This window comes from Haliotis rubra, unplaced genomic scaffold (assembly GCF_003918875.1).
Source record: "Haliotis rubra isolate DU_JTF1 unplaced genomic scaffold, ASM391887v1 Scf1055, whole genome shotgun sequence".
Taxonomy (NCBI): Eukaryota; Metazoa; Mollusca; class Gastropoda; order Lepetellida; family Haliotidae; genus Haliotis; species Haliotis rubra.
In genome coordinates, this window is record NW_025764954.1 from 35,727 (window position 1) to 47,839 (window position 12,113).

General features: G+C 38.9%; 1 protein-coding gene across 6 annotated transcripts in view; it reads left to right on the top strand.

Annotated features, from left to right (window-relative positions):
* Nucleotides 1-1,512: 1,512 nt before the first annotated feature.
* Nucleotides 1,513-12,113, top strand: part of LOC124277023 — a 117,826-nt gene continuing 107,225 nt past the window's right edge. For 4 of the 6 annotated variants that reach the window (XM_046712678.1, XM_046712703.1, XM_046712696.1 and 1 more), the window contains exons 1-2: nucleotides 1,513-1,649; nucleotides 3,394-3,545. In XM_046712678.1, coding sequence (XP_046568634.1) covers nucleotides 3,422-3,545 — 124 coding nt within the window. In that variant the 5' untranslated portion in view covers nucleotides 1,513-1,649; nucleotides 3,394-3,421. Of the gene's footprint in view, nucleotides 1,650-3,393; nucleotides 3,546-5,523; nucleotides 5,626-6,485; nucleotides 6,552-6,692; nucleotides 6,726-7,245; nucleotides 7,742-12,113 lie in introns of all 6 variants that reach the window. The other 2 variants (XM_046712689.1, XM_046712682.1) reach the window with 2 other exon arrangements.

Below are 12,113 nucleotides of genomic sequence, written 5' to 3' on the forward strand. Positions count from 1 at the left end.
ATGTACAAAGTTCTATCTGAGACATTAACACACAGGAACTACGCTTCGCGATCATGTCTCATTCGTCACCACTCGCCCCTTTCCGTAACTGCAAGAAGATCGCTTTGTCCCGGAATAACAGGAGTTTGTCACGAATGCCTATGTACAAGCCTGAGACAAGGCATCCATCAAACCATACGTTAAGGAAGATGTGTTTTTGGAACCAATCCCCATTGATCTGGAAGATCGATGAGTTATCAATTAATCATGAAATTGATTCTTGGGGGAAAACAAATAAGGATATATGGATGAGTGATCAATTAGAAGTGGACAATGTTCAATTTCGAAATTATAGTCAATATTTGTCGCCCGTCTCCGATGCGACAATGTATACTGAATACACCACGTATATTTCCTCCCATGCAGACGGGCGGTGGGGTAGCCTAATGGTTAAAGCGATCGCTCGTTACGCTGAACACCCGGGTTCGATTCATCACATGGGTACAATGTGTGAAACCCATCCCTACTGTCCCCATCCACGAAATTGCTGGAATATTGCTGCGTAAAATCATACTCATTTACTTCTACCAAGCAAACTTTAAAGACCAATCACCCACCCATTTAACTCAATAAAACGCCAGTAAAATCACAGCGAATATTATATTCTGAAAGATACCTTGTCACCTTTTTTCGATTATGTTTTTGCTTGAATCGTTTATAGTCCAGTCTGACCTTGAAAACAGTAATACTTTGGACTCACTGACTGTAAAATGTGGACTATTTAAAAAAAATACATGCAAAAAAATAATTTTACTATCTCCAACTACAAGATGACACATTTAATAAAACAAACCGAGCGAGGTTACACGTTGATATACAATGCCTATTTATACAAGCATCTTATTTAACACAGATGCACAGTAAACTATACAGATTGGATTAAATCCATGACGGTGCATATTCAAATTTCAAGTCAAGTCTTTATTCATGTGAATGTAGGCCATCGGCCCATGATACAGCGTTATACATTGGCAGCCTTCAAGCTGTAGCGACGACGATTGTTAGCATTAAAAGATAAACATGGCAAGATGTCTTAACACAAGAGGGGTAGCATTACACATCAGTCGATTAAATTTACACAAGGGTGGATGGGTGAAAACATTGACAGGGATAAAACGTTACGTAGAATTTACGTATTCAAATTTAAACATGAGCTTGGGGTTTCCCTCTAGCCCGTACGCCTGGTTAGGGCATCGGTTTTATGTCTTTCACGTAGCCACCAAAGTCTGAACATTGGTCGGTCGGTCGGGAAAAAAACACCTTAAACAAAACACCTTAATAAAGACACAATTATCTGAATGAGTTCTTGATTCTTATTTATTGCAATTCATATTACAATTAGGGTGGGGGCGAGGTCGGCAATAAAATTACAAGGGTCGGTCGGGCGATGAGAAACACAAAATATAAATGCTGCCCTTACTGTTGATGTGGGACATTTTCTGTACAACACCGGTTGTATCACGTGACCGCTTAGACGCGTTGGGACACGGAAGGCTGAGTTGGCAACACTTCCACACTCACTATACATCGTCTACGACTGTAATCAGACAACACCTGGATCATATCGAAGGAAGGCTGAGACAAGATCAGAGCAACCGCGGTATTTAACGGTAAATTTAGCGGTAGTCTTCGCAGATTGTCGTATATATCATGCATGGTATGTTGTAGATACATAACGATTTCACAAATACAGATCAAGCTGATAATTGCAACGTGATTTTTAATACAGATCTAATTTAAATAAAACAACAATAAGAAATAGTATGATATGATTTGATGATAGGTTGTGACTTTATGTCAGATCACAAACTTGGTGATCAAATATTTTAACAAACACAACACACTGACATATCATTGATTTTACTTCCTGGTACACGTCTCACCTTAACTTACATGTTTATTGTAATGAACACATTCGCACCTTGATATGAGTCATATGTATTTTTAGATAACGTTTGTTCAGATGCATGGTAACTATTTGCTCAAAATGTGAAAATCGGCGTGCTTTGGGTTTTTTTTTTGTCTCGAATAACGTCTTGTCAGGCAACACAGGATATCACGCAATGGAAACTGAAAATAGGGGATTCCCCTAACCGGTGTCCACGGTAATTTGGAGTCTATGGATTTCGACTACCTGCCTTTATCACATTGTCATCAGCTTGCCTGTGCTTGCGATTCTTAAAGACTTTACACCAGCTGTATCTACATGTTCCATTGTAAACTGTTTGTGTTATTAGCACACCATGTGCGGTGAGTATCTGTGAAGTGCATTATGACCAATTAAAATATATTTGTATTTAGTGTTATGGGTGGTAAATATAGTAGTACACTTATTGAAAACAACAGCAACATATGTAACATTCAGCGTGGGACTTGATGTTGCCCTGAATGCTGATGCTCGGCATGAAGGACTGTTCGGATGATCAAAACGATTAGGGATGAGGATAGTTGGGTACATACAGAACTTTATACTGGGCTCGCAACTACAGATGCAATAACAGCACCACTCTTGAGATAATGTTAAAATATCGCATAACAAAATCATGATCGTATTCAATGTATACATGTGTTTTATGATATTTTTTTATCATTGTTAATGTCAATCATTTTGAATATGGATTTTGTTTGTGTTGAATATATATTTCAAATACACCACGACCGGGAGCTTATAATTTCCCTGTGTTAGGCGATGGAAAAGTTTTGGGGTTAAAAATTATTCCCTCAAGGACCGGGTTTGATTCCCCTCATGGCTGCAACGTTTGAAGCCCATTTGCTTGTGCCCCAGTTGTGATATTGCTGGAATATTGCGAAAACCATACTCACTCCCTCATTCACTCACAGGGCGATGAGGTAGCCTAGTGGTTAAAGCGTTGGCTCATGGGTACAATGTGTGAAGCCCATTTCTGGTGGCCCCCGCCGTGATGTTGTTGGAATATTGCTAAAAGCGGCGTAAAACCAAACTCAGTCAGTCCCTCATTCGTTCACAATTTTTCAGGGGCGGGGGTAGTCTAGTGGTTAAGGTGTTCGCTTGTCACGCCGAAGACCCGGGTTCGAATCCCCATATGGGTACAATGTGTGAAGGCCATTTCTGGTGGCCCCCGCCGTGATGTTGCTGGAATATTGCTAAAAGCGGCGTGAAACCAAACTCAGTCAGTCCCTCATTCACTCACAATTTTTATGGGGCGAGGGTAGTCTAGTGGTTAAGGTTTTCGCTCGTCACGCCGAAGACCCCGGTTCGATTCCCCACATGGGCACAATGTGTGAAGGCCATTTCTGGTGTCCCCCGACGTGAGATTGCGGGGATATTGCTAAAAGCGGGATAAAACTAAACTCACTCACAATTTTTAATGTCAGACACTCCGACGTATATCTGGCGACAAGGATGGGCAGTTTGCCAGGCAATAAGGATGGCGCGGTCTCCATGGACACGCCCCAGTCATCTGGAAGTGACACAGAGACGACAGATGATCGAAGCCCTGACACCGCAACATCGAAAGTGGGAAAGAGTAAGTAAAGAAAGTGACAGGATATATTAAGCACTAGAATACTTGAAAACGAATGAACAGGAATGAAGATTTCACTTCATGTAAAACGTAGCCCCAATATTGGTTTGCTTAATTTATGGAGGTAAAGACCGATATGGACAATGTGTCAATCCGAGGTTTCATTCACACAAAACCGTTTGTTCTCTCCTGACGGCAAGGTAATATTGATTCTGAAAATAAATATGTCATCAATAACTTTCACAGACTGGTTATTCAAACATTAGCACCAATAACTCAATCGACATCGCTCATCACAATGAAACACGCCCAATCCACTTGGATATCAGACATTCAGAAAATAGTTGTCCGCTAGAGGCATGGCCTAATCACTTGGGGCGGTACCGAAAAGTTACTTCATCAATCAAATGCCATATTATCATTACAATCAAGTGTATTGCAGAAATTTTGTATTGTGATGCACACAGACAAGTGTATGCATATTCATATACAAACATATATATGTATATATACATACATAAACATGCATGCATATAATGCCCAGCATTTGTCATCCTCCACTAAGGTTTCTCATTTGATTGATTTATTGATTTATTGGTTGGTTGGCAGGTTGGCTGGCTGGCTGGTTGGTTGGTTGTTTGGTTGGTTGGTTGGTTGGCTGGCTGGCTGGCTGGCTGGCTGGCTGGCTGGCTGGCTAGCTGGCTGGCTGGTTGGTTGGTTGGTTGGTTGGTTGATATGTGAAGTGCTATTGCATTCATTTCCCAATTCAGGAACTCAAAAGTTAGCATGGGACTACTTTCGCTGCTGCGATGTCCGAATTCGAATCGAGTTTTTTTGTCAGTGTGCAAAGTGCGCATTATGTCGGAAAACGCACGTAAAATGTCCCAAAAATCAAACAACCCATCCAGGGGTTCATACAGTGTTCACATCGGTTTTTGAATTTCCATTCGTACGTCAATGAACCCAAAATCTTACACATTCATTCATTCATATTACATCCAATCTTACATTCATTCATGCTTTTCTTTTACCAACATAGGATTATCTAACTCTACTACGTTGACTATTGTATCATTAACAACGGGGAGAGTACGAATATACAGCTTCTTTATTATTGATATGAGCGACGTTTCGGTGTGCTTATGATGAATTGCAATCTAACTCGAAAACTAATAAACATATATAATGTTCAATGAAACGGTGATCATAATCAAAACATCAGACCAACTCTGTGATTTATTTGCAGAATTTATGTCCTAAAACTAAAAAAGATGTTTAACAAACTATCATTAAAATATTGACACAGTTCACTATTTGTTACGAGGGAGGTGTGTAAAGAAAGGGACAGCCAGGTATCCGATAAAAAATGGATGGAGATGGCACAGCACAGGTTAATGAATCAATAACGTTGTCGGCACTTGTGCACGGTTTCTCACCTGGGTGTCTCTAAATCTGCACTCCTCCCTCGTAGCAAATAGTGAACTGTGTCAAAAAAATTGTTTTTTGTAGATTGTTTGGTTTTCTTGTTCTAATTTATAAATATAGTAATTATGTTATCTATAATCAGTATTCGGTAAGCTGATATTCCCATTCATTAAAACACAAGCACGTTGTCAGTCAATAGCGTGATCAGTCAAGATCAGTCAATACAAATTCTTCAGTAACATTTTCTGACTAATGAATGTTGATGTTGACAGGATTTTCACGAATGTAAAACTGAATTCATCTTAGTTACGAAACGAAATACACATGCCTAATCCATTTGTTTTATACATCAAATTAATTTTTTTTCTAAATTAGGTCATGCAATCCAGACAAATTCAACTGATTGTTAGCAGGGACTTTGGATGGGTTGTCACGTTTTGAAATATTTCATCAAAGAATAAATTCTTGAGGGTGTCTTGGGGTGAGTGAGATCGGGTAACGGATCTGTGAAACAAGAAACCTTGACTGGTTAGTGAAAAGTTGTAATTGGTTCCAGATACCTCGTGCAATACCACCACTGTGAAAGGATCGGAGAACAGCACAGTTACAGACAGCATCGTAATTGGAAAAGCAGAAGGCTGCACAATTAATCAGGGCGGTGTGTATGTTTATTGTAGTATATGAAACTGTTTTGTTCTATATATACCTACATGTATATTTATAGGATGCAAGACGAGTTCCCCTTTCATATCTAGATTATCATTCGTCACCACTCGCTCCTTTCCGTAACCTCCAAGAAGACTCGCCCCCGTCTCGGTATGTGCGAAAGTACGACAAACCAATCAGAACGCGGGTAATGATTGCGGTGCTTTGATAAAAATAATCCAGACTACTTAAATCGTAATTATGTTATTGTTTAAAAAATCATGAAAAATATATATAGTCATATTGAAAGTACTAAGAACAGAATTTTGCAGTTTTAGGAAATGTAATTATAAATCGCTACGAGTTTCAAGACAATAATATTTATTATATCTGTATGTAACTAATCAACTTTAATCTTTAACATTGGACATATATTTCACATCTCTGGGAATATTTTAGTCTGAGGGTTTACGGGGTCATTCATAAAGTTTTCAACGAATTCATTTAAAATTCGACTTGGGGTATGACAGCACGAATGTGCAGTTTGAGAAATATTCTAAAGACATTTTTTAGTTTCTGTTTTGGGATTTAATGTAGCTGGGTTACATGAAGGTCGGTCTCTTTCCTGCCTCTCGATACTCTTGTCCAGTATCAAGAAAATGTATTATCATCCACCCACAGATTATCTGTTATCCTGATATGTTTAATATATGTGTGTATGCTGACTGCATCAACCCACAGTCAAATAATGAAATCTTACGTAAATATCAAAAGTTAGACCTAGCTGCCTGTCGTGTTGGTTATACTCTACTCAGATTGAGATGATTGAGAAAGGTTTTTGTTTATCTGAACGAGCTTAAATCATTGTTGCAGAGAAACAACAGGAAGGACTGTCCTGTATCATCACTGAGGGTGCGAATCCAAAACTTAAGATATCAGGTAAATTGTCACATTATAAATTTAGACAGTTTAGAGTTGCCCCGATAAAGATTAAACATTGTGTCGCTATTCCTGCAAAAATGTGTTTTGTTTTGATAGTTATTTCAATGAACTATTTCAAGTTGCAACAACATGTTTCAGTTCCCGCACAAGATGGAGGAACATTGATTTACGGTGAGTTGTATTCATATCAAGTCAAATATCTCTAGGATAATAATTGTAGATGGGATTGTGTGCTTCATAAACCTCGGGCAACTTTCTATCACAGTTAAAGGTTTGATAAATATGTTGTGATCCCAAAACTCTTCTTTTTGTATAAGGTATCTCCATGTGTAGCTTCACAAGTCGAATATTCCCTTATTTTGGCAGTAATGAAACATTTAAGCCTTTTCAATGCCTATTTCATAACAATTGAAAAGCCAAAACATAAAATTCACCCCATAGGAAATTATTATTGGTGTTTTATCACACATGCTATACAGAATAATAGCGAGTTTAAAACATATACGGGACTGCACCAGAGTCAAAATTCGTTTGTCACCTGGTGTCTTTCTAATGAATGTGGAATCCTTACAGTGACTGTAGAAAACACATAGATAAGGCATTTCTAGAAATAGTACCAATTATTGATGTAATGAAATAGAGAATAATAGCAAATTGAGGTCTCATGTGTTGTTGTTGTTTTTTTCAACAGTTGATTGTTCCAACGCCAAAGTTCGTGACTGGTTCTACCGTCGAAATGTCGACATTGAAAAACCTTTCGGGTCAATATGGACCTTTGGAAATATTTTCGACGGTTTCATGGCAGCCATTATCAATGGAGAAACCGGTGATGCTTTCTTCGACCTAACTGGAAAGTTGATGGAACGTTATGGCTGTCAGCTGTACAAAGTTTACAAGAAATGTCTCGTCATAGAATTTCTACATGAAACAGAAGAAGGCAGAAACAAAATGATCAAAGAACAAGACACAGTGAGACAAATGTTTCAAAAGTTTATGGAAAGCGTTAAACCAAATGCCCCGGTCTGTACTTTGGAAGTGAAAGAAATAGAAACTTTAAGTGGCAAACCAGATACCGCTTCAAAATATACTGGTCAAAACGTCAGCTTGGCTTCAATACCATCAAGTGCACAAGCTCGATCACCAGAGATAGAGGAAGAACAGCCGTCTGAATTCGAATCCTTTCTTCTGTAAGTATATATTTCTGCGTGTACCATATGCATGTCTTTGCCTGCTCTCTGATCATCGAACGTGTATGATAAAAGTCGCAATATGAAGGAAATGCATTCAGAAATGTTTTATTTTGAAGCATATGATTGCTGAAACCTTTATACACCCAAAAGCGGGGATCAAACGACCAGAGCTAAAAAAGACTAGACTTCTCCCCGATGGAAACTTTTGACGTTAATTGAAGCTGGATTGTCTCTTGCGTTGACGTTATATAAATATTAACTGGGTCGAAGTTTCTGCAAGTGAAATGAAGTCTAGTTCCATGAAAAGCATAATATCAATTTTTCCAAGTACAACATCAGTTTGGCACAAAACGTTATAACTGCTCTCTGATGTGGTGTAAAACAACCACACTTGGTTACTTTTTCCACTTCAGAATCCTTGCATTTGATTATTGAATTCAAAGTCAACTTATCGATAACAATATCGATAAACATGATATGGTGCCAAAGGATTGTGTGGTCCAGAGTCGATTGTGTCCAGACTGTGTTTGTGTTTCGCCGAGTTCGTTGCATGGCAACAGAATTTTCTTTAGCAAGCAATTTGTGTAATTGGCGGATGCTACCGGTAGAGCAGGAACAAATCGGGGTTTTTTTGGCTTTTGCGGATCATAACATTATCTTCACTAATTTGCTTTCTACAACCAAAAGAATCCGTACTATCTAGGGGACCCTGTACTATCAAATGCCAATAACTGATATCCTGACTTGCATATCACAAGCTTGCTTGAATGTATCAAGTATTCAACTTTCAAAATTAACTCTTCTACCCGAACCCGTTAATGCTGAGTCTGATGAAGCAGCCTCTGGTTTTGGTTGTGGGCGAAGTTAATGAGAAAGTTATAAAACTAAAAATGCAATGTTTTCCCAGGGGAGGATCGGGACATTAGCAAACGCCACCCAAGCCAGTTTTTAACAATGCATACCAGGACCCATTGTTGAGTATTCATGCTAGCAACTCTATACTGGTTCTGCTCCAACAAATTGCCAGTAAGCATGTGACAAGGTATCAAGAAGTATTACTGACGGAGCTTGTTTGCCAGGTGTATGTGTGTGTGTGTGGAAGGCTAACTTGGCAGAGCTGACTACTCGGCCATCACCTTAAAAACAGAGAGAAGGCTGCTGAGGCCCTTAGATTCTTTGTTCGTTGCAGAGTGAAGTGTCTGCTACTAGACTCAATATATATAGGGACTCAGGCCTTCTGTGGAAATTCTCAGTTACCTAGTGTTGTCCCTAAAATCTAACTTTTTGTGTATCAATTGCAATTCTGTCTGTGTCGTCGTGTGCACTGACCACTTAAAATCATTGATATCACTGCGTATCTGACATTTTCTGTTTACAATGACGAAGCGCCCGGCCACGCACAGCATGGTACAGCCTGGGGCATAACCCTAGCAGATGCAGCTTGACTGAGTTGCATAATTCAGAGTGAATGTTATGTGACGGTGAGCTACGTGGACAGCAAGTCGTTTACTTTATCTTAAGAAATATATGAATGTTTTGCTGATTGTTTAATAAAATATTGATGTGAATACGCAACGTATTACTGAAATATCATAGTGATTTTAAGACTATGACACAACCAATATATAGGTCACTGATCAAGGTTTAATCAGAAGAAGTGAGTGAGCTGCGTATTGATCCCATTTTAAGAATATTCCAGGTAAATGATGGTATGTCAGTTTGATGTGGTCAGACCCTTAGCACTTTGGTGAATCATCTAGCATGGGTATAATGCTGACAAAAAATAGAAAGTAAGAAAAGTGATCGATGCGAAGTCCCAAACATCGGGTTCTGGCGTACGAAAGGGACTCAACTCTGGGGTATTATGGCGTCTCAAACAAAGGAACCACGTATGCCCGCTACATACAGTTCAATTGATTGTTTGGTTATTTTAAGGTGGGGTGCAATCATCTTTAACTGTTGACGTGGACGTAAAGGCAGTGCACTTACATGCAACGTTTGACGTTGGATTTTCCAGTATTGTTGGTAACTCGATACCTATCAGCTCCATTAGCACCGCAGAAAATACGTTGCATATTTATCTAATCTGCATTATGTTTGTTTTATTTTACAGGGAACGTTTGTTCGACCCAGGTAAGTTTGAATTTGTATACTTTACAATATAGTAATACATTGATACTATAAAGTAAGTACAATACATACTTGTTTCATTCGGACTCTCTAGCTATGACATAATATTACATGTATTACCTTCTGAAATTGCAAATCGTACGGAACAGTTAAAATTATCCGTTGATATATTTTGTGAAAAGAAAAAGACGTATGTATCTTACCGACAGCTTTTCACGAACACTTGGCATCATCACTCCTTGATAATAATTCGTAATTACATAGGGAAACATCATGATGATGTCTGAACCGTACAGTCGACACTGCCTTTGCCAGAGATGTCTTATGACAATAGAACTAGTTTTGTCGCTTTTATATTAGCATTTGTTTCATATCTACTAAGCCGGGTTTTTTAAACTTATATCTGAGAGACCCGGGAAGGTCCGGGTTAGAATATTGGCCTTCAGTAATCCATGCTTGTCGTAAGAGGCGACTAACGGGATTGGGTGGTCCGGCTCGCTGACTTAAACATGTCATCGGTTCCCAATTGCGCAGACCGATGCTCATGCTGTTGATCACTGGATTGTCTGGTGCAGACTCGATTATTTACAGACCGCCGCCATATAGCTAGAATATTGCTGAGTGCGGCGTAAAACTCAACTCACTCACTCACTCACTCATTATATCTGAGACAAATATATCAAACAAAACAGTTCAAATCCAAGAGTTGGAATGTTGCAGCTGCACACTTTCGATGCAAATCCAATAGTTGTACTAGGACCAGTTCCATCCCGAAACCCCTGTACATAATTTACAATATGCAGTGTGTGAAATAAGGCCTGTCCGACCGCCCGAGACGGGCTAGATTTCTGACGGACAGACAAAATTTACAGCTAGACATCCTGATGGTCTGATATTTTTTTATTAGATAGTATGTTCTATTCATCTGAGCAAATACACGATATCTTAGCATTCATTTTTCAAACTGAGCGTTACATTTAGACTTGACAATTACTGTTTGAACATTGAACTAGCGTGTTGCAAGTTCAAAGCACTGCGTTGACATATACCATCGCTGAAACAGCGACACCTATCGATGCGCGGAGTTCTGCAGTAAATACCTGTCGCCGATCCATTTAATTATTCATTGTAACTAATAATTGAGTTATTTTCTTTGAATTGTTTGGCCTGATTAAATCCATGCCCATATTTCATGTGTCCATATAAACATAGGTCAACAGATTATGTGTATATTAACAGTAAGACACCTCAAGGGGTTTCCAGTCACAGGAGATATAAACAGTAGGTATGGAACGACACATTCTCACAGGATTTATGGAGACTTTACTCCGCCTTTAGCAATATCAGGGCAGGGTGCATCAGAAATGGGCTACATACATTCTACCAATGTAAGTAATTGGACTATGGACAGAACAGTTGACTTTGCTTTGCAAGTGTTTTTGACGGATGTCACTCTTATATGATGATGCTTCATGAACACATGCGTGTAATATAGAAAAACAGACTATAAACATGGACGATGTTTCCTATGAATATTGAACAAATAATTCAAGAAAGAGGCATATTCTTCTCGTTTATTTTGACTTGAGATTGCAACAGGCAGCAATGTTGTTTCATGTAGATAGTAAGTGTTTCCTTTCTACTGGCAGTTAATAAGTACTGACTGACTGAGTGAGTTTAGTTTTACGCCGCTTTTAGCAATATTCCAGCAATATCACGGCGGGGGACACCAGAAATGGGCTTAACACATTGTGCCCATCTGGGGAATCGAACCCGGGTCTTCGGCGTGACGATCCAACGCTTTAACCACTAGGCTACCCCACCGCCCAGTTAATTAGTATTGTGTCAGGATTTGGGACTTCGTTATACCGGTGAACTCAATATTAATTATGTTACTGTAATCATAATATTAATGTTTGTAATACTATATGTGTTCTCGTTTCTAAATAATAGTTGCTTATCATCACAATATATCTTTATACATCTCAACTGCAAACTGAACCAATTTTGTCGTTAGAAGTATATCAGTTCCATGATTAAGAGATTTCCCATTTTGGAACCGGAAGGTTTTGTGTTGCATTTTGCGTTGATTATCACATACAAAACCATCTGAATACTGCCAATCACATGAAGATTGCGGACAGGATCCGGAAGTTGAACAATCCTGAAACCTTCCACATCCAAAGTGGAAAGATGGTTTTCGAGTGTTCACAGAAAACGGAAACGTCGGTTTTCATGC